We start from the raw sequence: 13,883 nt of genomic DNA on the forward strand, positions 1-13,883 counted from the left end.
ACTCTCGTTACTCGCACTCCTCTGACATTAACCCTAATTTCTTCTTCAGTTATCTCAGTTGACACTCCAGATATTACACCCATAACCTTCCCTCTATCTTACCAAACTTGTGGTCTAACCCCTTTCCCAAGCAATGATTTACATTTCATTAATCCATGCTGATGTACTATATCTACATATAATCAGTAGATTCCCATCTCGTAAAGTTTTAACAAACCGCACGTCACCTACCAGCTTGTGAATAGCATCACTAACCTTCAAGGGATTTGATGTACAAGGAGATTGAAATCGCAGAATAACTTTAATTTCTGAACTTTGTTGTTCCTCTCCCTTATCTCCATCAGATTCTCTCTGCTTTCTTTTCATTTTTTTTCCGATTCACTATCCTCCATTCTTCGATGTTTGAATTTCCCTCATTACCCGTGTCTACCTCAATCTCATTTCCTTCATCCACGTCACTTCCTGCACCTCCCGGATCACACCTCGTTCCTCCAAACTCAGCCATTCCGGATCGACGGTGGACTTACCATGGGCTTCTCTTCATAGATCTCCAGGAAGTTGGAAGAAGGAAGTCGAGTGATGTCATCAGTGTGATTGTTATTTCAAAATAAGAGCTTTTGTTAAACTCCAGGGGACCACTACTTTCATTATATATTTTATAATATTTATTTAGCATTTTGTTTTTTAATGTAATTTACATCATATATTTGATAGTTATGGACACATGGTTGTATTTTAAATGGAAGAAAACACTGTTTTGACCTCAAAATAAAGCATTTTCCCTCTGTACATGACTGTGGGGACGAGCACTTCTGTGGTGCTTGGAATTCTAATTAATTAATAAAAATCAAATATTGCCACATTGATGGCTCAAGAAAGTGTAATTGTTCAAATAACATATTGTTTCATTTTAAAATATAAAAAAATTGTAAACCTAAAGTGTTTTTCAAGTGTAATATTTCTGTAAAGGCTAGGGACAGAAAAATGGACATTTCCGTAGAATGACCCATACACGATTTCCACACGATTGAAAAAAATCACATACGAACTCGTATGACGACAAAAATCGCTCCGTGTACGCCCGCCTTAAGAAGTGTCCTCTGAAATTTTGTAGAGTGAGTTATCTTTGTTCCCAAAGACTTATGTCATATAACAATATTGGTAAAACTGTGTGTTAGTGGTTTTCACCTACATTAAATGTTAACACTCAAATCACAGTGTTTTTATATTAAATGAATGTACCAAAATAAAGTAACAAATATGTATAAATAAGTGATTGATTTTGTTGTTTTTACAGAATTATAAAATAGAATACTCTACAAATGTGTTTGTGTGTGAATGTACGTATGTATATGTATAGAGAGAGAGAGAGAGAGACAGACACACACACAGTATATACACTGTTTGCTAAATTATTTTTTGTGTGTGTTTTTAAGTGTTCATTTAATGCATATCAGCAAATGGTGCTGGATGCATAAACTGCAATGGTGGCTGGATGCTGCACAGGTGTCAGGACGTATGGTCGAAGAAGATATCCTCTGTCTCCCAAGCTATCACCAAAGCCATGCACCCTCTTCAGCCACCTGAAAACTGCAGAAGTGGCCCACACAAGAGTTGTGTGCTTCCATCACCCATCCATCAGGCCATCACCCACCACCTCCATAAATTTCCAACAGCATAATAATGCAGTATAGCTAACAACTGAATTTAAAGCGTCGTTTCTTCTTATTGCCCTCTAAAGATATGAAGCCTGATGTTGGAGGACCAGACGTTGGAGGCCTGAACTTTGAAGGCAAAGGCCTGGTTGATACACATGTATACCTCCAAGGATCCTTCCAGGCCCCAGGATAGCCAAAACTTTCTCTTCATCTGTAGGGAGAGGAGGAATTGAATTGATACCCCATCAGTCTTGTTTGCTTTCCTCTTACGTGCCACAGCCCTCCGTTTTGTCACAATTGCGAAGTCCCTCCACTTATTCCTGACTTCTTCTGGGCTTTGTTCATATCCATAGCCAGCATAATTAATTTTTTGAGTGATTTCTGCCCAGATTTTATTTTTGTCAGCATTTATAATGCTATTTTTCAGCTATGAGAATAGCTGGACTTTATTATTTTTTTACACCGCCTCCAAATGCTTTGAAAATTTGGTTTTTCATGTAATTTTCATTAACACATTGCAGAATGGCAGGGAGACTTAAATAGGAAAAATTTTGCTAAATAAACAACAGGTGTCCACAACAGTATATCTCAGTTTTTCAAAACCCATCTTTTTCAATTGTGGTTAAGTAGCCTAACGTTACCAATATTAAACAAGAAATAGTATTTATATGAACTTGTGAAATTATTGACATTGGGATCAGAAAAGAGCTATTTTTTAACTCCGTTTGTGTATATAATGTATTGCAGAACAAATGAATGATTCGTTATTACCCGATTCCTACGTAACGTCATTTCAAAAGCGTAATACAAGTCGAAGAAAAGAGAAAATAGAACTAAATTACTGTAGATGGCGGTATGTGCTCATGGCACCAGTCAGCCATTAGATCAAAGAAGAAGAAGAACGACGGCTCAAACCAACATAGTTTGAACGATGGATCTGCGACACAAGTACTACAGTCGTGATTAGCTCGTTTGTTTCCATAACGATGCTTCATACTATGGTGGTTAATCAGTGAGTTACGTCGTTGTACGGGAAACGCACCCCAGGACGGGTTTGAGATGCAGTGGTTTATAGCGCATCCATATTGCACTCATTATGTTTACACTTTATGCAATATTTCTATATTAAGACTCCCTGTATTTCTTTTCCTTTTATCTCATTGTTAATTTTATTTATTTGGTTTATTTAGTAATTAAAAGTATTTATTTAAAAAAGTATGTATAAAATGCATAAGTAAATAAAGTTTAAGCTACTTCCATGTAGGTAGTTTTTGCCAACGACAGTGTGTGTTTAAATATATTTATTTATTCTTTTATTATTTATTCTCTTTCATGTTTTTTTCAACATCTCTTAGAGATGCTGGAATAAATATTATTGGATTATATTATATATATTATATTAGATTATATATTATTACTGTTCCCACCAGTCGTTGCACAAGTTAAGGTTACGCACGATGACGAAAGCACGTTAGGGCTAGCCCTCCTGGAACTCATTGAGATTGCATTGCAGGTGCCTGCAGTTCGAAAAAAAAATTATTTTTGAATGGAAGTCTATGGACTATTTAGAGGCAGCACAAACAGTCTAGAATAGTGAAAGCTAGCGTAACACTGTGGTTGAATGTAAAAAAAAAAATTCCTCCCTCTCCTTTGGTGGTGGTCGCCCAATCGCCCTAATGGAGAAACCGCTACTGCTTAAAACCTTTTTTTTTTGTCTGTGAAAATACTAGTTGCCCAAGACTTTTGCACAGTACTGTTTATGCACCCACATGGCCATTGGTGCCAAACATAATTTGATATTTTAGATAAACTGGAGCAATAAAAAAAAATTAAATTTTAAGGGGTCAATATAATGCCCATTTTCCACAAGTTGATATGATTCTTTAGGGTCTTGATGAAAAGTCTGTAACAGTTTGTTTAAAATTTCTCAATGTTAGTCTAAAAAAACACCTTTTTTACTCTGTTAAAAACTGCTCTTTTCAAAACAGGTTGTGATTGGTTTGTGGGATTCTCCTTTAATGCCAATGAGCTCTGCTGACTCCGCCCCTTTCTTCTGATCTGCTCTCTGAGAGACTGTGTACTTTAGCCACATTCATAATGAAACTTGCTAATTAGCACATTATTAGGAAAGGCGATTTGCAATGTTCATTAAAACACATTATACTCACTGCTTCTGTAGGTGAGGCTGGATCATGAATGATTCACGAAAACATAAACACATTTAAATAGATCAAGGGCACATTCTTTTCAGATCCAAACGTAAGTTAATACTCTGCAGTTTCAGTCACTCAGATGTCGGGAGTAAATGACTACTGCTATGTTCATTATTACATTCAACAACAAGACACCTCAATCACAATTGGATCAGCGCTCACTCAGGGCGGGTCTGAGGTAAGACACTATGGCGTTCCGATGAGGTCATTAATATTACTTTGTAACATGCACTCGTCTGCGTCTGCCACATTAAAGTTCGACTTTGTGAAAGTGACGTCAAGGTGATGTCTACGTCTGCAACTTTTACAGTTTGGCTGCCTGAACATCACGTCTGCGTCTCATCTGGGTTCTTTTTTTTTTTTTTTATCAATAGCACACATTTATCTAGAGTAAAAAAAAAAATTAGTATGGTGAAATGCATGAACTGTGTTTCTTTTTTGTTTCTTATTCATAAATTTTATTTTAGGCAAGTCGTGTTGATTTGTGAAAAAGGCTAAATTGATCAAACATATGCTCATTGTGCTTCATGCTGCTGGCCTCGGTTGTTCCTTAGAAAGAAAAAAAAACGAATGTTCTAAACATATATCAGTAGGCAGGCTATTCAACGTTTTAGGATTAAAATATCAAAACATTATTTCTCCATTTATAACTACAGGTTAAAGAATTCATGTCCTGCATTAAACAGTGTGTAAATAGATCTAAATGCCTCTTCAGATGCAGTTGTTTCCTCTGCATTGCAAAGATACATTTTGTTTATAATTATCTTTATTGATTTGGTAACAGCCCTGAATGTCGTATAATTCTAATTCACTTTATTGATTGAATCTAAGAATTTGACGCCTAAATATAATGCACTCTTCTAAAAATAAATCCAAAATGATTTGAATTTCCATTTCTATTTTGGATATCAAAAAATAAAATTACTTTAAAACAGAAACAAAAAAAGGCCCGTTTGTTCATATTCCGAGACCGGATGTGGTTAGCACTCACGTGACAAGACCGCCACATTTGACAGAGTGACAGTGTGCTTAGCCCAGAATAAAATGTCTTTAAAACCTTACTCAGTTATGATTTTAGACATGGCAAAACAAGGCCTGTCATCCACAGAAATCTCAGCGCAGATATCACAAGTAAATGGGGGAGCAAGAGGATGTTCCGCAAGAAACCTGAGGAGATTTTGCAGTGAAAATGGATTAAGTTTGATGGGACTCCCTGATGCACATTTGGAGTTGGAGGTGGCAAAAGCTATAACCAAGGTATGGTCCTGCTTTTTTTTTTTAACCTTTTACTACAGAGAGAGAGGGAGAGTATATTAGAATTTATTATTACTATTTTATTATTGTTCATATAACTGTTTTATTGTGTTTGTATATATTATGTATATATTTTATTTGTATATGCTTTGGCAACATTGTTTTAAAAACTTTAATGCCAATAAAGCCCCATTGAACTGAAGAGAGAGAGAGAGAGAACATGTGGTATGCACAGTATGTCCCGCATTAATATGTCTTATCAAATTTATTTGACTGGCATCTTTAATGCCCGTTTATTACGAATAGTACATAAATCCCAATAAATAGCCTCAGCCTTCCATTATTTATAAATAGTTTCTAAGTCACAGTTAACATAATCCTCACAACACTGATAAATTCTATAACACAAAAACGTCTTATTTCATGATACACACATCAGCTGGTATAATTTTGGAACGTAGAAAAAGACATGTATATTTTTTATCTAATACATAATCAAATATGTGGAATTGATGTGTAAATATGAAATAATGTTTTTTGTCTGTGTTTTTTGCTGTTTAGCTGCAGTTACTTAGATTGTATAAGATTAAAAACTTACAGATATTTATAGTAAGCCTATAATCAGAACAAACCGAAAAACTGGCTATGTTTGGGGTTACCCATGTTTTAGCCATTGATGGCTTTAGCAAAAAGATTGTTGCTCATTCTACAATGCTTATAAAAAACAACCTTGCCATCTATGAAGATGTTTTCAGGTAATAGCAATTATTATAATTGTGGACACTAAAGAAAGTGCATACACATGGCTACCATTCATTATAGAATATAAAACATATAATAACTGTTGAACATCTACAGTATATTGTTATGAAGCCGATTATACTGAGAATAACTAATAACAGTTAAGTTTGAAAAGTTTTGCACAAAATAAAACACTTTTTCATCCAATAGGCCTGCAGTACTTGCCTCTTCTCTTCAGCATTGGTCTTGTGTGTTTCCCTGGTGTTTTTACTTAGTCTATGTGCGTAGAGCTTCTGGGTTGAACGTCACACGCACCACTCAAATGACCTGCGTAGACCAATAGTGAGCCTGCGTGAAGACGTATGAATAGTGGAATAAAGTCGTTATTTTTTTTTTTTTTGCGCACAAAAAGTATTCTCGTCGCTTGACAAACGTATGGTTGAGCCACTGGAGTCACTTTGACTATTTTAACGATGTCTTAATTACGTTTTCTGATAGAGCAAGTTTCGGCCGTCTATAACACTACTGAGGAGTGATTTAGCTATCAGATGTCATCATAAAATGTAAATGAAAACTACATGTAGTATTAACCATTACACAACAACTACAAAGGGGGCAACTGGAGATGATAATATCATAAAATGTGATGAGGTGTTTTTCATTTATATCTAATTATATTTTAGACTTTCCCGTGGCGTTTGTCGTTGCTATGCAAACATGCACTGCGCTCTCCACAATGACCGTTTGCATCCCTGAAATTTATAAATCATATCACAGTCATTTAAGAAGTTAACATTACCTTTGAAATGTTTTAGAGACAGTGGCTCTGAGGGGGGCTGAGGCAGCCCGCTGAGCAGATGATGATGGACTAGGAGTAACGTTAGTAGCAGTCGCAGGTGATCGCATGAATGTAAAACGAGCTGTGGCATTTGAAGCTGATGAGGTGTCCTCCTCACCGTGAACCTCATAGTGAGCTCTTGGTGTAAGGTCCAATGTGCTAAAAAAACCAGAAGCGTTGTCAGTCACGTATAGACTATGTGCTGAGACCTGTCAAGAAATTCATAAGTCAAATAACCGCAAGTGTTTATTTCCAAACTTTTCTCAATTAGTGCTAATATTTTCCAGTGACTACTGAGAGGTTAACTTCTTAAAATCAGACACCACAATGTTTCCGTTAAAAGAAAAGTTTTACGGTTTAACCAGCGAATGTTAGTACGTTAGCTATCCTTAGAGTTCGTACGTTAGCTTAAAACATTTTTTACCTGGAAAATGCGACTTATTTTTTCTGCAGTCATGTCTTCTTCCCTGAGAGAGACTCTTTTAGTGTTTCGAAAAACAACGTATTGCTCCATGTCTGCTCTATGATCACGCTCAATTAGCACATCAGTGACAGTCACAGCACGTAACTTAATTTCTTAACAACTCTGTCCAATGTGGCGGTCTTGTCACGTGAGTGCTAACCACATCCGGTCTCGGAATATGAACAAACGGGCCTTTTTTCGTTTCTGTTTTAAAGTGATTTTATTTTTTGATATCCGAAATAGAAATTGAAATTCATTTTTAAAATTTCGCTCATCTCTTTTTGACACTGAAAAAGAGAAATGCTTTGTATTTTAATTTAAAATTTTGTATTTGAAAACAAAAATCAAATAACCACTTGTTTTTTGTTTTTTAATATCCGTTTCTGAAAGGAAAATCAAATGACCAAAAGATACGCGGACAATCAGGGTATCTTCCGTCCATTCCAAATCCGTTTTCAATTAAAAAACAGAAAACGAAAGACTTAAGAGGATTCAAGTGAGAGAACATGAATTCAATAACGAGAAATGGAAAAATGGCTCATTTATTCGTTATTCCATCTAGGTTAACAAACGGAAAATGAGTTTTTGGCTCGATTTCTCATTTTGTCGTTTGGGGTTTAAAAAACGGTTTATGGCTTCAATATTTCATTCGCACTTGTGTGCGGCGCTGAAACGCTCCTGTCATCTGATTGGTCGAATCGCTCAGCCTTCAACTCGGTCTTTCATTCTTTCAGAATAAGAGTCTTATAAGAGTAATGTCTGAAACCACCGCTCACTGTTAATTAACATAATATTTGAGTCATATGTAGCTGGACACATAATTCGTGTTGCTGTGACTTGCAAGTCACCCATTTAAATTATTTCTAGTTTATAGTATTGTATGATGTATTGGGGGTGGTGCTAGCGCAGTGGATAAGACACATGTCTTTGGTGTGAGAGACCCGGGTTCGAATCCACTGTGAGACACCAATGTGTCCCTGAGCAAGACACTTAACCCCTAGTTGCTCCAGAGGCGTGCGACCTCTGACATATGTGGCAATTGTAAGTCGCTTTGGATAAAAGCGTCAGCTAAGTGAATAAATGAAATGAAATGAATGAATGTATGAATATTGTCCCACTGATAAATACAGTGTAAATAATTCTGTCTCCTTGGATAAAAGTGAAGTGGAAATAAAAATCAATAATAGACTGAACAGTTCCACGATAATATGTCTGTAACATTTATTACTCTCGTCTTTTAAGTCAAAAGGCACTAGGTAGGTGTGTGTGACATTAATAATTAATTGGGAAAATTAATATAGTTCAATTTATGAAATAAATTAGTAATATTAGTTTTATTACATAATAAATTGAATGATGTTTCTCTTTTAGTCTTCTTTGTTGGCCTTGAGAAAGCCAACATATATTTGAACATTATTATCATTTATTATGAGAGTAATTGACAACGTCAAAATTTTTAATATTTCACCAAATTCAGCTCAGATCTTCAGACTCGTCTGACTCGTTGCTGTAACTGGTCAGACTTTTCCTTCTCAAAAAATCCTAGTGACTTTCATTATCTGAGCAATAAAGGTCTTACACTTAATGTCCACTAGAGGGGGAGACAGGATTTCTATTTATGTAAGTTTAAATGACAAATAAATAGATGAATTTCATGTGTACTACCATGATACCTGTGAATTTTATTTATTTTTTTGGCTGCTGACGTTGATAACGAGTTTAAGTGTCCAAAATGATTCACCACCTAGTATTCTCTCTTACAAAGAAGTATTAATATACTGTAATATTTTTTTGTTGATGTTGTTGCTATAAAACAGAACTATAGCCTAACACTGTTAAAATACATAACTTAGGCTAACACAAAATAAACAATTTATGTACATAACAATTAACAATCCCTGCAAAGGGAGCCAAAAGGTAATTGTTGCTATTACACTTACAGGTCAATCAAAATCCTTGTTTAATAGGCTATAAGCCAAACATTTAATTCAAATATTCACTTAATCTTTCATTTTTGGCCATCTTTTTGTAATAGTTATTGCAATTTGTAATTGACACAGCCTCTAAAATTTCTTCAACAAAACACTTGTGGACATCACCATGGTTTTATCATAGTAAAACAACTTAATTTTCTGAATGCTTGAGACTATAAAATAAATTAAAGTCATAATAAAGTTATAGCCGTAGGTAAATCGAGAGCTACAATTGTAATTTGTAAATAATACAATTTATTCATTTATTTATTAACTTTTTTATTTTATTAACGTTCTTTTTCACTCCTATAATAGATGTTTTTTTCATCATCATATTTGAGGAAGGGGGGCACAACAATACAATCCTTCTAAGGGCATCCATTTGGCCAGCAGCGGCCCTGTAAATACCCCCAATTAAATAATGATGTCTACAGTCACATTGGTAAAAATTTGTTGCTTGGTAGACTTCCTGTCTGATATCTCTTTTTTGTCTGAGACTGTAAAGAGGTGTCTGTCATATTTACCTGAGGATAAAGTGGGGTTTGCTTTAACATAGTCATGCAGTATTTCGTCTACTCCCAAATGGCAAATCACAACACCTATTGCCCAGACATACGCTGGGTCAGCTGGTATTTGGTGTGCCTTATGACCTCAGGTGGGGTGAAGAGTGGTGCTCCTGTAAGAGAAACATTATTTGTGTTAAGCAATGCTGTAATCAAAAAGACAATACTGTGATCTGTGATGCTGATTGGATGAGCACAACCGAAGTCAATTAGTTTGAACACCAAACTGTGGTCAGTCACCAGGATGTTCTCCATGTGGATATCACCATAGAAGACTCCATGGTCAACGCAGTGTTGCACAGCTTGGACTAACTGACAGATTAACCAGTGAGTTTCCTTCATTCATGTCTTCTGAATAAGTGATGTACTGATGTAAGGTACTGCATGGTTGAGGGTTCTCCATAATGAGCATGAAGCTCCTCTTCTTCTCAATCCAGTTGTGTAGTTTGATGATGTTGGGGGACAATGGAGGTTCTTGCACCCTAAGTAACACTTCTGCAATGACTGGTTTGGGATGACCAGCCTAGCAAAAAACAAACAGTTGGCTTTTAGCAACCCCTCACTCAGAAGATGTGTAGAATGATGGACATCGTTGTATTTATATTTGCACTTATGTCTTTGTTGTGTAATTTCTGATTTATGTCAGTTAGCTACAAGTATTTACAGCACAGCAATAATTACTCTGAAAAAAAAGTATCCTTAGATTTGTCAACTCACAATGTCAAGACAGTGGTCAGTGTTGTGCTTGTGGATGTACTTCATGACAACCTGTGAATGGCAAAAGCAAAGTTTATTTTACCAAGCTTTACCATCTGTTTAAACCAAGACAGTGGACACACATCTCTACATCTAGTGCAAAATGTCGGTCCAAGTCAATAAAAGTGCTTTACCCTAATTCTATCATCAAATATCATGCACCTTGCCAAAACCCCTGTATCCTAGAAGCTCTCCCACCAGATAGAGAGACACTCTAGATCCTAAAAAACCCACAGGAAGAAGAACATTGACATACATCAGGCTGCACTTTCCTTTTATAGTCTGATATGAACATATCAAAAAAAGATCAATTTAAAGAATCCTTTGGTTTCAGATTCATCATAAATCAATCACTCTGAAGAAAGTTAAAGGGTTGGTTCACCCAAAAATGAAAATTATGTCATGAATAACTCACCCTCATGTCGTTCCAAACCCTTAAGACCTCCGTTCATCTTCTGAACACAGTTTAAGATATTTTAGATTTAGTCCGAGAGCTCTCAGTCCCTCCATTGAAGCTGTGTGTACGGTCTACTGTCCATGTCCAGAAAGGTAAGAAAAACATCTTCAAAGTAGTCCATGTGACATCAGAGGGTCAGTTAGAATATGTTGAAGCATCGAAAATACATTTTGGTCCAAAAATAGCAAAAACTATGACTTTATTCAGAATTGTCTTCTCATTTGTCTTATTTTGTCTTTACTATATTTGTAACGCCAAGAAAGAGTTAATCTCTCATGTTTGAGAAGAGCGCTTTGCCATAAATGTGTGGGACACCAACTCCTCATTTTCTGTCTCTTTCATTTCATTTCGGAGTTATCCGAGTCAAAGCGGTACAACTTCTTCAGTGACTACAGGCTCTAATCCTTACTTGCGCACGTTCACTGTCTGTGTGTGTGTGTGAGAGAAATACGGTGCTGAAGTGAAATAGCTGGGCAATTTGATAAGCCGAATTATATTAGGCCGCCTAATAAAAATAAAAAATATTTATTATTATAATTGAATACATTATACAGGAGAATGAACCTAATATTGTCTTGATTATCGACAGAGAAATCTGCTTATGTCTATCTCTGACTATCAGCGATACACAATACTATCGTCTATCGACACAACCCTAGTAGTGTTATGAAATATATAAAGAATACATGTGTCTTCTTATTATAGAATCATAATCATCTATAAATTACAGTCGTATGTTATTACAAGCATTAATGATTTAAAGTGGGTAAGCACATACATTTAATAATTACATACATTTTCAAGATAGTTTGTGTTTCTGGTGTAGAACCAAACTTAGTTTATCTTAGTTTAGATGTTAAATCCATATACAAGACACATAGTTGAGGAAAAATGCATTGCTACATGTATATGTAATGTATCTGCAGTACGTGTATCATCATCCTCAAAAATTTCATTGCAAGTCCTCAGATTCTCCTGCAGGTTTAAAACTGTAGAAGAATCTTTCAGTTGGCCACAGATTAAAGAGACTTTCTCACAGAAAACAGCTCATAAAACAGGAACTGAGTTATTTCACCCCATTTCACTCTGAAAAGAGTTTCAATGAACATGGAAACCTTAAAGTCCACATGAGCGTTCACACTGGAGGAAAGCCTTACAACTGTCCTGAGTGTGGAAAAAGTTTCAATAGAAAAGGAGATCTTACTGACCACATGACAGTTCACACTGGGGAGAAGCCTTACACCTGTAAAAAGTGTGGAAAGAGTTTTACTCAAAAAGTAAACCTTAACAGGCACATGACAATACACACTGGAAATAAGCCTCACATCTGCCCTGAGTGTGGAAAGAGTTTTGATCAACTTGGAAACCTTAAAGTGCACATGAGAGTTCACACTGGAGAGAAGCCTTACTCCTGCAAACAGTGTGGAGTCAGTTTCACTCATGAAGGAAACCTGTACAGGCACATGAGAATTCACACTGGAGAGAAGTCTTTCACCTGCCAACAGTGTGGAAAAATATTCAATAGAAAAGGAAATCTTAATGACCACATGAGAGTTCACACTGGAGAGAGCCCTTTCCCCTGCCAACAGTGCGGAAAGAGTTTTACTTAAAAAGTAAACCTTAACAGGCACATGAGAATTCACACTGGAGACAAGCCTTACACTTGCTCTGAGTGTGGAAAGAGTTTTTATCAACATGGATACCTTAAAGTGCACATGAAAGTTCACACTGGAGAGAGACGTTTTATCTGCCAACAGTGTGGAAAAAGCTTCATTAAAAAAGGATTCCTTACGAGGCACATGAGAATTCACACTGGAGGAAAAGCTTATCAAAATCCATGCCCTCAGTGTGGAGAGAGTTTCGAACTACATGAAAGCCTTAAATCCCACATGAGAGTTCACACTAGAGAGAGTTCCTTCACCTGCCAACAGTGTGGAAAATATTTTACTCAAAAAGGAAACCTTAGCAGGCACATGAGAAAATTTCACTGCGTTTCACTGATCAACACACAAGGATTCATTTGAGAGAACCGTTTTATGTCATCAGTGTGGAATGAGGACAGGAATCATGTAATAACATTATGATGTGTAGGAAGCTCAGATGTGAAAACCAGGAGACTCTGGTGTATATTTAGCAGGATTCTGTATTGAGAAGGTGCTGTGTGGCACCGTTAGAGTTGGGTACTTGATCTTGGACTTGGACTCAAGTCTGAGCTTTAGGCCAATTATTAACAATGGATAAGACATGGAAGACTCAGGAATTTTATTATGGTCGAGTCCACATCATGTGTAACATTAAAGGGATAGTTGACCCAAAAATTAATTACTCACCTTAATGTCATTATAAACCCCCAAGACCTTTGTTCATCTTCAGAACACATATTAAGACGTTTTAGATGAAATCCAAGAGCTTTCTGATCCTCCATAGACAGCAAAGCAACTGAAATCTTCCCGGGCCCAGAAGTGACCTCGTCCTGTGAGCGGCAAAGACAGACAACCAAGTGTGAATAGATATGGATGTTACTTGCATTGGTTCTGTAGTTCCTGAGTAAAGTGTCCCGGTGCATGTATAATATGTAGATTCCTGTTGAATCCTGTTAGGAGTGACTGCTCCGAAGTGAATCAACAAAGTTGCTGAAAACTGCCAGAAGATTGGACTTCCCCAAAAGGGGAGTCATGAGGTTTCCAAGGTGATGGGTGTCTCCAGGGAATCACAAGTTAAGAGAAGCCCACTTTTTGGGTGTGGGAGAGGTTTTATCTGGTTTCCCTTTTGGTTGAATTGACCAGTAACAAGGCATATAGTTTCAGCTGGAAAGTGTTTCTTTGTCCCAGTGACACCTTATTTGCATGTTTTATGACTGGCGTGATTAACTTGTTTAGTTTTACCCAGACTATGGAATAAAAAGCAGATAATTTTGATACCAAGGACGAAACATGTAGAAGATCTTAAAGCAGAGATACACTCATA

The 13,883-nt window shown here is 36.4% G+C and overlaps 1 protein-coding gene across 1 annotated transcript; it reads left to right on the forward strand.

Annotated features, from left to right (window-relative positions):
• The first annotated feature begins 12,004 nt into the window (after positions 1–12,004).
• Positions 12,005–12,801, forward strand: LOC132140067 (gastrula zinc finger protein XlCGF57.1-like). The gene has a single exon (XM_059548866.1). It carries the CDS (start codon positions 12,044–12,046, stop codon positions 12,524–12,526), a length of 483 nt encoding a protein of 160 aa, XP_059404849.1. The 5' UTR covers positions 12,005–12,043; the 3' UTR covers positions 12,527–12,801.
• Positions 12,802–13,883: the final 1,082 nt, after the last annotated feature.

This window comes from Carassius carassius, chromosome 1 (assembly GCF_963082965.1).
Source record: "Carassius carassius chromosome 1, fCarCar2.1, whole genome shotgun sequence".
Lineage (NCBI taxonomy): Eukaryota > Metazoa > Chordata > Actinopteri > Cypriniformes > Cyprinidae > Carassius > Carassius carassius.